Here is a 14749-nt window from a genome sequence, read left to right as displayed (position 1 = left end):
GGGGGGGGGGGTACATGGAGATAGAGGTGGGAGACTGGCTGGAGCGTGAGAGGGGAGGGAGGATGGAAGGGCAGATGGCAAAGAGAAGGGCTTGAGCAGAGAGGTGAAGGAGCGTAATGATGCGTGTGAGGAGGGTTGACAGAGGTGAGAGGAGAGGTGTTAGGGAGGGAAGAACATATATTGTGTGGGAAGGAACATGCAAAAAAGAGATGGGGGGGTTGGAGGGAGTTGACAGTGTTGTGCTGAATTACTTCAACAACACAGTGGCTACTAAAGCAAATAAAACTTGTGGGGAAAAGAGGGAAGAAAGAGGAATGAGTAGGTCGGACAAAATGCAAGCAAATGTACAAGAAAAGGGGGCGACCTTTAAGAAAAACATCAAACAGAGAAAAAGAGAAAGACTCCAAGAGAGCCAGAGAGTGAGAGAAGGAGTAACAGACACATCTCACAGTATGAAGGTTACATATTGCAATCCTATTCCTGTGAAAACAAATAACGGCCCTTCAGGCCTGACCATCCTCTATTCTCTCTGTGCTGAACGGATATACAGTATGAGTGGGGCAGGAGAATTATACATACAATAACACAGGGTAGATCACCTTTGTATTGCTTATATAGTATGGGCATGGGGTGGTCTTAAGTCCAATCCAGGATACACTACCACACCTGATCATGAGGGAATACTTGAACAGCTCAGTATGTAGCCCGGAATAATGTATCCTGAAGGATCAGGGTGTGAGGGATGAGCACTGATCTCAGAAAGATGCAGAAATATTCAAAGAGTAGCGACAGATCAAAGAGGCAAGGCGGAGACCAGGCAACTTCAAATAGGTATCTTCTGTTGATGCTTTACTGAACAAAGCTTCCAAAGTTGGGTGGAGTGTGCTCAAATGGCTCCGGGGGGGGGGGGTCTAAGTCTGCAGGCTCATAGGCATGTGAAATGCCTTCACATAGCCAGTGTGTGAGCCTCTGTTTGGAAAAGGGCTTGCCAAGAGCCCCATCACCATAACAGACGAACAGCTGCTGAGAGGCTGCGTGTTCCATATAGCTTGCTAGAGCACACGTCGTACACAAACGATGCAATTTTCTCCTCTCACTCTGCACGGGAAAGGTACCGAGGAAAAGCACCACTCTTGTCCAAAACAAATATCCCTCTTGTTTTACTGTCCAGTAAGCACATCTACAAACTCATGCTCAGAACTGTAGAGAAGACTTCAATGTCAAGCTGAATTAGGGGGATATACATCCAAAATAAACTCATGGTGTACTGTGTCTTTAATATTTTACTCAGTGTAAGCATTCAAGAGTCGGAAGAAATCTATACAGAGTACAGTTTGTGGTACTATAATATAGTGAGGAAAACTGTTACCTAAGTTTTAAGAAAACTACTGGGAGTTTGTAGCTGTAAACCTCTTCTATAGCAGAAAACAGGGCTTCTAGAAGCACCACAGGAAGCTCCCATGCTGCTCAGTCAGCCTCCGACACCTCACACCCTGCAAGAAGGATTTAACAGGAGAATGATCAAACACCAGGAAGCGGTGAGGTAAGCTGAGGTGAGGTGAGAGAGTGCCTCCGTCCCTGCATCCAGGTCATCACCACCTGACGGCAACTGTGGAGTCAGCTGGGGTTACTCAGCGTTGACGGTAAAGCCTAAGGTCCACGGAGGTCCACATCATCGAGTCCGTGAGCCGACGCCGAGGTCACGCGGCTTCAAGTATAGTCACACCGCAGTCACGGAAATCGGACTGCTGTCGGAGGATGAGGATCAGGGAAAGACCGTATGGCCAAGCAGATACGTGGAAGGTTCAGTGTGCATCTCTGCAGGGGAAAGTGGTCAAGCTTGTACAGCCTGTAAGAGGGCAAAGCCAGGGTAAATAGAACAAGAGAATTCAAAGCTAGTAAGTACAGCGTATAATTCCACTGCCCCAAATATGTCCTGCGGTTAAGAAGTCAGATTTCTTCTTTGAAACAGTCAACATGGAGAGTAGAAGTGGGAAGATGGGAGAGAGACAAAAAGCAGAAGTAAGAGAAAGAAAAGAGGGGAGAAGCGATTATTATACATCATCATTATACATCATCATTAGTGAACTACTGACTCCACAGTAATCCTCTGCAAGAGCTCCCATGTCAGTAAAAAACCAAACCCCTCGACCGGAGCGCAGGGAGAACAGATGCGAGGAGTGGAGAGAGGGAACGAGAGAGAGAGAGAGAGAGAGAGAGCGGGTGATGGAGGGCTAGAAAGAGAGACAGATCAGGAGAGGAGCAGTTCTGAATCTACATAGTTAATGAACACCATTTCACTGGTTACCATCGGCAACCGAAGTGGCTGCAGAAAACATTCCCATGCCATTCTTGGTCTGTTTTGGGCGAGCGTGTGTGCGTGCACGTGTGTCAAAGAGAGGTCTAAACTGAACGAGCACATTTGAATGAGAATGAGAATTTTTCTCTCGTTTTTTTTTTTTTTCGTGAAATAACCAAGAGTGTGGTTCTCCTCTCCGCCAAACTCACATCCATTAAACCAGAGCTTCAGTTTTTGAGAAACACGGCGAGAAAGGAATAGGAACAGAAGGATAGATGAAAAAAAAAAACAAACACACACACACACACACACACACACACACACACACACAGACAAACACACACACACTGCAAAGAGAGGGAGAAGACGTCTGGATATGGTGATGAATTACGTGTGATGATGTGAGTTGTGTGTATGGGTATTCGAGTAAGTGCGTATGAGTGTGTACAAAAAAGCCAGCCGTAACCAACCTGACCATAAATGTGCTTTCCAAGCCAGAGTGGTGCACTTCCCTGAACCTAACTTTGAATCCGGACTACAACTAACTTTCACCGCTGCCTTTGGTGTCCTAAATAGCGACTGACGCACTTCATGAAAAATGATGTGTTGAGTTTGTTCAGTTTAGTGGTTGTCTTTGTTTGTTTATTCACATTCATCATTTTTACAGCAGCATTCATCCATCTTGCATCTGTATTACATGAGAGAGTGACGGAGAAGATGGAGCGTGAGAGAGGCGCCCATGCACGAAAAGCTTATGAACCAGACTCAAAGCTGTGATTTCAGTACTTTATGAGTCTCAGCCTGCTGAGCCACCAGTTCACAGCCCTGATTGTCGAACCGGTGTTCGGCATAGGAATGCTGAGCAAACAAAAACACCACTGTTTTATTTTTACAAAGCAGCCAAGGGCCTGGCTTCTCTCTCCTGTTTTTCGCTTGCTGCTGTGCATTCCAATAAAAGTCTCCATAGATAATGAATGTTAGTAGGCCGTCCACAGCCAAACCTTGGCTCCGATGGCAGCTATGACTGTCCACTGTGGTGTCTGTGTGTTAGTCATCTCAGGATGAATGAGTCACCAGAGAGAAACCTCAAGCACCACCCAGGTAACAGCTCAGCCCCACACACACACACACACACACACACACACACACACACACTCTTGAGATGAGTGAGGTGAGGGGTTGTAAGGCAGGAGGTCTATTGTGTGGCATTATGCTGCCACCGTGTGGCCAGTATAAGAATGTACAAAGCAGGCAGAGGCAGGCAGCGGCAAAGTATAAAGTATAGCAGAGAATCCATCCAGGAGTTTGTTATTAAAAGACAGAAATGAAATGGGTGACACATCTGTATGCGGTACATATTGTATAATCAAGACCCGGGTGATTGCATCATATATTGCTACTAAGTAGCTGCTACACCAGTATAAATATATTCATTATCATTAAAGCAACTGCATACCGTTGGTACACCCCCACAGGTGCATCTTTTCTCAGGTCTGAGTGTGCACAGATGATGTACACCACACAAACAGCATGCAGAGGTGATTTTTAAAAGGCAGGTGCTCAGATAGAAAGGTGCTGATGTGGCATAGTCATCGTACAAGGACCAGACGTGACGGGAAGAAAGTAACAGAGTTTTCTGTCTGGCTCTTACTTTGTGTCAATACTGATAGAGCACCCTGTTTTCAATCCTCCGTGCTGTTGATTTTTCATTATTTTATATTTTTCAGTTATTTGGGATTTTAGTTAAGCTTATTTGTGTGTTGCATAAATTCGTACTTGCAGTGGATAAGAGTAATCTAAATGTAAATGAGTGTATTCAGTTAAGTAGAGCTCATCTGTTGATCTTGGACAGCTGAGTTTAGATTTGTGAACTAAATCAGCCCTCCACAATGCTAGACATAAGGATACAGGCACTGTTAAACGTGAGCAAAATGCCTGTTGTACAAGCTAATACATGAAACCAATTTGGTTGCGCTGTAGCAGCTCAGTCACTGGTGGCTGTATAGTAGTCTCTGTCAAACCCGTAAAACACCAATGAAAGCTTTTCAAAGAGGGAATATCCATCTAAGTGAGAGCTGTTGAAGCTGCACTTGGTGATCAAATGAGCTCAGATATAGACACTTAATCCAGTGGAACTTATCTCAAGTACTTTGGCACATGTAATGTGGAGTCTGATGAGTTCATCAGGCTAATTAGGAGCAATTAGCCGAGTGACCACGGGACATTCTACGCCAAAACAGTGGTTGTTTGCTATAATGACGGACAGACAGTTAGTGAACAGAGCAGACGAATGAGGACAAAAAGAGGGGGAAAGACATTAATAAAGACAGTGAGGATGATATCACGGGAAAGAAAACAGCTTGGAGGCGTTCCCATCACCATGCCTTCCCTTCACTCCACGTGGACCACATCATCAGGCTAATTACCCCAGTAATTACTGTGCTAATGCTGCAAAGGCCTTGAGGCTGCACTCTTGCATCCTGTTTCGATTGAGGCCACTGGAAGTTGGGCAGCTAGAGGGAATAGTAGAGCTCTCAAACTGCTGCTGCTTTGTTCAACATCTGCCATCCCTGGCCTTTCAGTAGAAGTGTGTACTTTGTTGGTGTCTGAGAGGCCGTACTGTACAAAAACAATGACATTTTCATAATAGTGCTCATCAGGACACCCCCCACCACCGGACCCTTAGCTGGTATTATACTGGCGTGTTGCTGCCAACATCCACTTCACCTTTTAATGACTGTAATAAAAGAATTAAGTGGCTGTGCACACTAAGGCCCTCCGCTGTTATCCAACTGCATCACAGCACTAACACAAGAACACACAGTTTTTAAGTACATGGCATCTACAGTCCTTTGGTGCCTTGATAGCTACATTATCAATTTAAAAGCATCTAAAAAGGTAGTATATATTTTCTTCTTCTCCAGTTTTAACTACAAAAATGTTAAAGCTCCGTCATGTATTAGTTTTGATATTAATATTGAATCAAATAACTTCCTGTAGTCTGAAACGGTTGCGACAACAGACAGTTCAGCAGAGAATAAACAAGTTTAACCAGCTCTAAGCCACTTTTGACACAGGGTATCAGTCAGTACGGTCCTGGTCTAATTCATACTCTACACATCCACTCCCCTCTGACAAGCTACCTAATGCAGCCTACACACTACCTGCCCAGAATCCTAATAGAGGGAAACCAATATAAATGGGTGGCTGGCTGGTGAAGAGAAAATATCTGGCAGTTGAGAGAGAACCAATTTTGCAGGTGGTTGGTGGACCAAACCAGATCTAAAACAAAGTAAATATTGAACTTTAAGTCTGTGGACAGTGGGGAAATGCATGCCAATGGGACACTAATTTTGACTCTATAAAGAGGAAGCTTTTTTTTTTCTGTCTGTTTTTTTGTTGTTTTGTTTTGATCTGCTTTCTGCCCATTATGTGACAAAAAAAACACACACAAATTTAACTGTAGCTTTCTCTGAATTGTACATAATTGACTTCATTTTCAAAAAAAGAAAGTCATCCAATGTGATGCGCTTTGATGTCCGTGAGGTTTGCATGCCATCTGAGGATGTTTCAGATGGTGACTTAGGCAATGAACACAAATGGAAAGCCCCATGATTCATTGCGAAAACAACACATTGCCTCCAAAAAGAGCTCAAGTCTACAGCGGAAAACCGGTACAAACAGATGGGAAATAACAATTTAACTTAGCTGTCGAGCACGGAGCCCATTTCAAACTGTAAAGATGCCTCTCTTTTGCTCTCTAATTCCCAAGATAAATAAGGAGGATGTTTTTTCACAAGGGCACAATAGATTCTTTATTTTTGGATTTAAGAATCATTGAAGGTATTTTGTGAGCAGATGGTCAGGGAGGTTAGATCCCTCTCTCAATCTAAACCAACTGCTTTACAGAAGCTTCAGTGCTGCTGAAAGAAATCTTTGTATAGGTCCCCGCAGTCCCTTCCTCAGGTGAATGGTTTGCGTCAGAGAGGCAAATGTGCAGATCAGGTGGTAAGATCAGAACTGACAGGGCTGCTTCACTTCTAAGATCTCTATTACATCACCGCCCATGCCACCTCAATATCTACCGTCTGTATTACGTATGCCGGATGTCTTTCATGCGATGGTTACATGTGAGCGCACACTAGGCTTGTTTCCTGACAGCATTAATGATTTCAAACAGAGGCCGAGCTTAACCACAGGGAACAGCGACATATCTCTTAAACCAATCCAGACAACCCTGAGCCTTTTGACCAGAGCAACAGGTTGAATATCATTCGCCTCATCGGACAAAGTGGGTACCACTGAGACTCCTGCCTGTATCGTATAAAGAAGCCTGCATGTGCATCAGTATGTGTCAATGTGCTCTGATCTGTTTGACGTTTGTCTTGTGGCGTTTCCTGCGGGTTTGCAGTGAATCAGGAAACTGAGACAAACAGCTATTTGCATTCCCTTGTTTATGAATAATTTGAGGGAATATTGACTCCCCTTGTTTCATTTAAGAGAGAAAGTTTGTGAGTCATCTCGCAAGCAGCGTGTGTCAGACTGAAGTGCTGCAAACAAGCACGAACGAAGCATTATGTAGTTACAGCCACTCAATCAACAGAAATGATACGGTCTGTACTTTGATTATGTGGTTGCTCAGCCCCTTCGCTTGCTGCTGTTACACTCAGACAGAAATAACACACACACACACACATATTTACAGAGGTAATGTGGTTTTCACTTGGTGACTCACACTTGCAAGGATATTTAAAATAAATCCAATAGGATTAAACTGCATTATGTCAACAGATTCAATTAAGTTTGGCAAAAACAATTACCTTCGACTGTATCATCACTGAACAGGCTCCCTGAGGTCAAAGGTGACAAGCTGTGTCCCTAGCTAGAGTCCAGACTTTTTTTTCCCCCCCAATGGAAAATAAAACTGCCTTCAGGTATAATTTGTCCTCATCTCAAGATGCTTCCAGGAGCATGAAGGTGACTTCAGATCGGTGTCCAGATGTCAACCCAGCAATGTGCTGCCGTATGACTCATTTCGCAGCGAGTGACGTTATCGGGCTGTTCTGCGGGCTGCATTTATTACCATGTCACAACAAGAAAGACGGGCTAGATAGAACTGATACTCAAGACACATATATCCATGCATGTGTGACTTTGTGACAGGTAGGCACAAAAATAACCGCCAGCCAGCCCATAAAGTACAGTGTAATTTATTATCATTGTGTAAGTGTAAGTTATTTATTCTCCTGTTTCCAGCATTAACTGGAGCTGCTATTAATGCTTTGTAGCAAGATTATTTATTCATCTTTGGTGTGCAGATTTGAAAAGTCACGTCTGGGCAGATGAGGTGAGAGCTGCTGTCGATGTGCCGCTGAGCAAGACACTGAAGCCCACACCGCTTCTTGCCGAGCACTGGCAAGTTGAAAATGTAGTATACAGTTTCTATCAACTGGGTACAGATTACAGGAAGGTTAATAAAGCGCAATGCGAAGTCACAAATGGCTTCTCCTGTGAGAATCACTCAGAGAATGATTGCTATTTTAACCTCAGACGTAAAAGGAACGCAACTTTATTGTGGCGTGTGCCGCTGAACTAGAGAGGCGTGACCTTGAACACAGAAGATATGTGCGGCAGTTGAGAGGGAAAGTTGCTGGAGAGGAGATGATACAGTTACGGTAGATAATTAACTTTCACCGTAATGCACAGTTTGGCAGCCTCACAAACACGAGGTTACATTCTCACCCCCGCCCCTTCCTCTTCCTCCTTTTACTTTACTACACGCACAATGACCTACACTCTATATCGTTCCGTTTGCCCTGTCTTTACCAAGATTATACTGTAGTCTCTCACTCATACGTAAATACATCAAACTAGGGCACAGTTGCTCCCCCTTTCCAATATTACACGCTCTCAGCGAATCATTAAATTTTAACTTGGGAGGACATTTTTTATTGCGTAATGAACTGACTAATCCACCTCCATTTATATCTTTGTAAGATATAAATTCTTCAGTGTAACTCAGTATGTGCTGCTGCATCATCGCCCCGTCGTACTGAGGCGTTGTTGCTCTGCTGCGTCACCGTCAGCCTCTGAAGTAAAACGCCTCGACGCCTCAGTGCTACAACACAGCCGCCGTTTGTGTTTGCGAAGCAAGTGGTGTTTTCCGTAGAGTGTGTAAGTGATGAGCAACAATGAGCCGCTCTAAACGTATTCACCTTGAATCCATAACCAACATGCCAACACTGCTGCTTGGCTTTTTTTTTTTTTGCACAGACTGAAGAAAACGGAAACAGACTGACTGAGGCAGACAGAGAGATGGAGAAAACACTGGCGGGAATAAATTAATTATCAGGAAGACATACAATTTTTTTTTTTTTTTTTTTTAAAAACACGCCTTTCGGCAAAAGACAACATCCTTTGACTTTCTCCTTAGTTTAGAAAAATGACACTTGTCTCTTGCAGGTGGAGATAAACAGAAAGAAAGAGATGTGGGGTGTTGTTAAGGGGAGAAATAGTGTTCAGACTTAACACCACTGCCTTATATAACCTGTCCCTCTCATGGTGTGGTAATATGTTTTTATTTCTGTCCGTTTTCCATTTGCCTGGCAGAGTTACACTCCCTGTGGAGCTGCACAAAAAGGTTGAACAAAAGCATCCACCAAATGTATTAGACTGTGTAAGAGCGTGAACCGTCGGATGCAAAGGAATAATGCATTTCTAATGCGGCCTCTAATACTGTGTGCTATAGCGAGACAAAGACTGTGTGAGATCTCACCCCAAAACACACGCGGCAGGTCATCAGATCCAGTGCTGTCCCCATTTCACAAGATGCTGAAACTGTGTGATAAAAGTTTATATGATGAACTTCTTTCCCTGCGGGTCTGACAGCGAGGTCTGGATCATGGGCCCACAAGATGCATCAGGGACGGCATGAGGATAAATAAAAAGCTCTTAATTCCTCGTTTGAAGTCCATAAATTTTTTCTCATCACCTTGTGCCTGAAGATTAGATGTCATGAATAACTGTGCTTAGCAGTCAGAAAAGTCATCACTGTCATATTTTCTCTCTGGACACATCTTAGGCATCATCCATCTCCATCCAGCAGTATACTATAGAAAAGAAACTTAACACACCTCAACCTGTCCCTTCCTACAGTGTGCCAGTGTCCTGTTCCACCTGTGACACTGGAGAGTCAATTACAAAGCTCAGGCTGGTAATGAGGTTTCCAGTTACCTGATCCAGTGACAGAGGGGCAGTATCAAGGTTTTAAATGTTTTATGGAAATTCGTCAAGCCTGCTGCTCCTGTCTGTCATCACTGCCCCCGAAACATCCAACGAAACCGACTCTAACCCGAGTGAAATTATAACAAAATATCCAAATAAATGAGGATTAAAAGGTCGATTTCAATCGAAACTAACAGTCACAAATAGGACATGGAGAACAGGGTCAAGGCCCAATAGTTTCTGAAGATGGAAAATAACCAGCAGCTCGAGTTGACACCTCGATTGGTGGTATTTCAATTAGTGGAACTTTATAACTGAAGAGAGAGAGCAGTCCTGTGTAATTATGCCCTTTGTTTCGGTGATTTTAATGATATTAATTTCATGTACAGTAGCACAAATCTCTTTCTTGTGCTCTCTCTTGTTCCTCTTTCATATATATATATATACACACACACACACACACACACACACATACATGCACACATACATGCACACACACGTAGCCTATACCTAATTGATTTTACAAGCGGCTCAGCTTCACTAATCTGGCCAAATAAACAAAAATAAACAAATAAATTCTGACTGTAACTGGACTAACATTAACATACTACACTGAGATGTGTTTGTAAGCTAATGTACTAGACACAGTAAATTACAGTAAAATATGTAGAATAAACAAAGACTTTGATCATTTGATTTGCTGCATCCATATTCTGAAGTGTAATTACCAGTTTGTACATGCTCCACTCAGATTTCCAGCGGTACCCCTCCCCTTCATCAACCACGCTTTGCTTCCCAATGTTTGTCATGTTTCAACATTTTCCATGTGTCACTGCCTGCCTCAGATTAAAGAGGAGTGAGAGAAAAATCAAACTGTAACCTTGTTCTGCGCTGTGCTGAGGTAAAAAGGTTTGCTGCTGTTCATTTTTGTGTCTCCCAAGCTATAAATACAAAAAACAAAAACTATTCCTTTAAGGATACTAGCTCAGGATGAGAAGTGAGTTTCATATGGTGATATCATAATATGAGATAATAGGTGATGAGCTGCAAGTGGGGCAGATGAAGGCCAATGCAAACCATCTTTAAAGGACCAGTGTGCAGGATTTACGGGGATCTATTGGCAGAAATGAATAATCATAAGGTATTATCTTGAGTCTCGAGTATTATCTCGAATGAGCCCTTCATATCTACATAGTGAGTGGGTCCTCTTCCACCAAGCCCTCCATGTTGCACCACCATGTTTCTACAGTAGCCCAGAACAGACAAACCAAACACAGTCTCCGGAGAGGGACTTTCGACTGTTTACGCACCTGAGGGCCACCAGAGGTTCGCCTACACTCATGTAGAGGGAGACGTGAGGGGAGGGGTATTCACTTGGTTACAATCTGCAACCTCACCACTAGATGCCACTAAATCCTGCACTGTTTTTTTTTTTTTATCTTAAGGAAGGTGTGAGAGATTGTGAGACAGAAGAGACATACAGAAGTTATACTGTTTTAGTGGCCACATGGACTGGACCGAGGGATCAACTTCATCCCATCACATCTGTCAAAGCCAAGGCCAAGAGTGACACGGTGCAACTGTGTGGTAATGCGTCTCTATGCGCATGTGTATGCATGTGTGTATGTGTCAGAATGGATTCACTCCTTTGGCTCTGGGATGTGAGAAAACACGGATGAAGAAAATAACAGTACGTGTGAACCTGTGCGTAATGATGCAGGATTCAGCCGCACATGGTTGAGTTAAACCAAACTGAACTTTTAGACAAACTCATACTTAATCAAGAACCAGGAAATGAAGGCTCCAACTTACAAACTTTCTCTTCAGCTTGCCCTTACTGCCACGGGTCGGTTTGATCTCAACTGCACTTCCCGAACTGTAGTCCAAGCCCATGTCCAGGTGGTCATCTGCGGAGACACTCTTGCGGAGGTAGGCAGCTCGCGCCCGGAAGTGGGAAAAGGGGGACTGGGAGCGCGGGCGGGCCTCGGTGCACCCACCATGATCGGGCTCATCTTCACCCTCCATGTCATCCTCCAATCGCCACAGTTCCCCTTGAATATCAGAGGAAACAAAAGGACAAATGATTGGATAGGATGCACTCAGGAAGGAAAAACAGCGAACACAGAAAAAGGAAAGATAAGAGTTAGAGACAGGAGATATATGAGGGTGAGACAGACTGGACAGATGATAAATATTTGTTTCTACAAAGCAATTATTGCAAAATCACTCCACAACTTGTGGACTGTCATTCACTGATTGCCTCCATAAAATATTTCCTGATTGTAATTAAGCTTCCTTTTAAAGGTGAAATATTTTACACCCAAACATTATTCTCAGCCTGTCTTTTTAACTGCTTGATTATGATTCCATTCGCTGGATAGAAACAATGGCCCGTGTAAAATGAAGAGGAAGGAGCAAATTTACAGCGACAGTGACATTTTTCTTCAGCTCTGACATGAGGGCTGAGCTTTCACGGTCACACAACAGAGATGGATGTGTGCTGTCAGAACGTAGCTCCGCTGCACTAATCACAGCCGGCTTCCATCACTCTGCATTCGATGTTTGTCAGGCGTCCTGTCAGCGTCCGACGCCTGACTAACAGCACTCATAAAACACTCACTCGTCTTTCAGTTACTTACACAATCTGATGCATGCTGGGTAAGATACCACAACTCTGTCCATTAAAGGATAGGGATGTTGTCAGAGTGAAAAGGGCAGAGTTAAAAGCTCAATCAGAACTGTTTTAGACCGTAACTCATATATAATTCAAAACGCATAAAATGATATATACACCATTTATATATGGACAGTTTTGATGGTGTCAAATTAGGCTCAGAGGGAAAAACAGATGCCTTATGAAACTTTAATGATATAAACAAAGTATTAACAACATTAAAACACTTCAGACTTAGATAGATATAGTGTTAACACTTGCATTAAAAGTAGTCTGTTTTTTTGCAGTGGGATCATAGATTGAGGTGAAAACAGAGCATCAACTACAAAAGTATGTTGTCCTCTTAGTTTCAGAAAAGGTCTCAAGCCAGCAAACAACATTTTAGAGGCTCACCCATCGAGTCTGAAGTTACTAAGTTTATATTAATCTTCAATGGGAATTGCCTTGCAATGACATCCCTTATTAAAAGCTTTCGACAGCAGGTCTTTTGGCAGTAACTGCTTTGGTGTGAGCTTGTGTAATATTACAGTATCAGTTCCACTGTCTGAGCAGCAGCCAAAATGCATCTGGCCTCAAAAGCTCAGCCAAATAACACTGCAACATAATGACTGGGGAGCAACTCCCAATGCGAGCTCTGGGGTGCACTAATATGGGATGTATCTTAAATCTGTGAATGAAGCATAGCTGGGTTATTAAACAACTTGAATTTTTTTTTTCTTTTTTTAAAGTTGTCTAAGCACTACTGGAGAGATAAAGACAAGAGAGAGAGAGAGAGAGAGAGAGAGAGAGAGAGAGAGAGAGAGCCAGCATCATGGTCGATGACAGTGGTTACTAGGCAACAAGGGCCCACGTGAGACTGAAGTCTCTCTCAATTTGATATTTGCAACAGAGCAGCAGCAGGGCAATGGAAAACAGGCAGAGACAGACACAGAGACAGAAAGGCAGACTCACATAGGTTAAGTCAGGACGTAACATGGAAGCACTTTGGCAATACAAACCAATCAAAGACAACCTTGTTAAGTTCCGGATCATTAGACGTAGTAACAGTAAAGATAGAGTGGATTAGAGCAGTGAGGGCTGGGCTTGACTCAATGCTTTTCGAAAGTGAAACTCTCTTGCACAGAGTGGTTTCATTGTTTTTCTATGTTTCCTTTCTTCCCCTTTATTCACTGTAAGCTGTTTTGATGATGAGTGTCTATCAAGGAAGATATCCTAGTAAGTGCTTGATATTAATCATATTAAAAAAAAATCTCTAATTTGCCCTTGAAGTTTTAGCACATAGCACCGAGGAGAAAAAACTGTTTCAAAATGTGTCCTTTAAGCTAAGTCATCCCCCCCCCCCCCCCCCCCGTGTTGAAATGGAAGATGTCTGGAAGGTTTAGGGTTTTTTTAGGCCACTTCATAAGATAATTTGTAGTTTACTTAAGGTCAACGTTGTATGGTGACTCAGTGGTTAGCAGTGACAGTCACCATACAACTGCTCCTACAACAATAAGGTAAGGAACTTAAATAGAGGACACTGTGCTGGCACTGGCAGCAGGCTGGAGTCAGCGAAAAGGAGAGGGGCTGCAGCCAAAAGAAAGGGAGCAATCAAGGGAAAAGGGTAAGAAGTCAAAGAAAGAGGTTGGATCAGAAAAAGTGGAATGTATTGCTGTGTCAGCTTCTTACTCCTCTTAGTTTTACCCAACCTCCGACACTGTATAAATGCACAGTTCACAAGCTTGTCCAGTGGTGTTTGAATGTAGATTTCGACTGTATTGTCTTAACCATACTGTGAACTGTTGTGCTTGTTTTGAGTCGATCTCGAAGTTGTTACCTCCTGTGTTGCTTCTGCCTCTCTGTGAATCCAGTGGGGCTTTGGTTTACTTCAAGAGAGAGGGAGACTTTCCTTATTTTAATAAGTTCCTTCTCTCTGATGTTTGCCGTCTGTTTTCTCTCTTTGTAGACTTTCACGTTTCTTTTCTCACAAAAGGTCCACAGAGGACAGAAAGCAGAGAGCTGAGGGTGTGTGTTTGTGTGTGTGTGTGTGTGTGTGTGTGTGTGTGTGTGTGTGTGTGTGTGTGTGTATGTGTGTCTCTCTCTCTCTTGTGTTAAACATCGTAAATAAGGATGATAACACAGCATTTTCCCTGATCCCAACAATGTGCCAATTCTCATCCACCTGGTGGTGGTGAGGAACTTTGATCAAGTCGAGTTGAACAACATCAATCAGGAGTGATACACCACCGCTGGCTGTGTGTGACTGTCAGTGCATGTGAATGAGGAGATGGGTGTAAAGATGTCTAACCTGCAGCGAGTCCTGCTCTGACGCAGGATGACAAATTACTTGTTCAATTTGTTTTGTTTCTATTAGTAATTTAATTTGTGTTCCTTTATTAATCCAATTTAATTTTATTCATTAAGTCCTCTCTCTCTTCATGCCTTGCGTTTTGGAGGTCTGTGCACCTGGCGTTTTTATAGAAAAGCTCCTTTGGATCTGTATAAATCAAAATGTTATACTAAGGCCTCCTGCAGGGATTTCATTCACATAAAATCTTCGCCACCTGTAAATG

General features: G+C 43.1%; 1 protein-coding gene across 1 annotated transcript in view; it reads right to left on the bottom strand.

The window, feature by feature from the left end:
- The window catches only part of ankfn1b (ankyrin repeat and fibronectin type III domain containing 1b), a 111463-nt gene that overhangs the window by 88513 nt on the left and 8201 nt on the right, over nt 1–14749 (bottom strand). The window contains exon 3 of the mRNA XM_087175366.1: nt 11336–11574. Coding sequence (XP_087031492.1) covers nt 11336–11574 — 239 coding nt within the window. The remainder of the gene's footprint in view (nt 1–11335; nt 11575–14749) is intronic.

The sequence above is a fragment of the Seriola lalandi genome, unplaced genomic scaffold (genome assembly GCF_002814215.2).
Source record: "Seriola lalandi dorsalis isolate HSWRI2012SDOR001 ecotype SW California unplaced genomic scaffold, Sedor1 jcf7180002054464, whole genome shotgun sequence".
Classification (NCBI taxonomy): Eukaryota; Metazoa; Chordata; class Actinopteri; order Carangiformes; family Carangidae; genus Seriola; species Seriola lalandi.
This window is presented reverse-complemented; position numbering and strand designations above follow the sequence as displayed.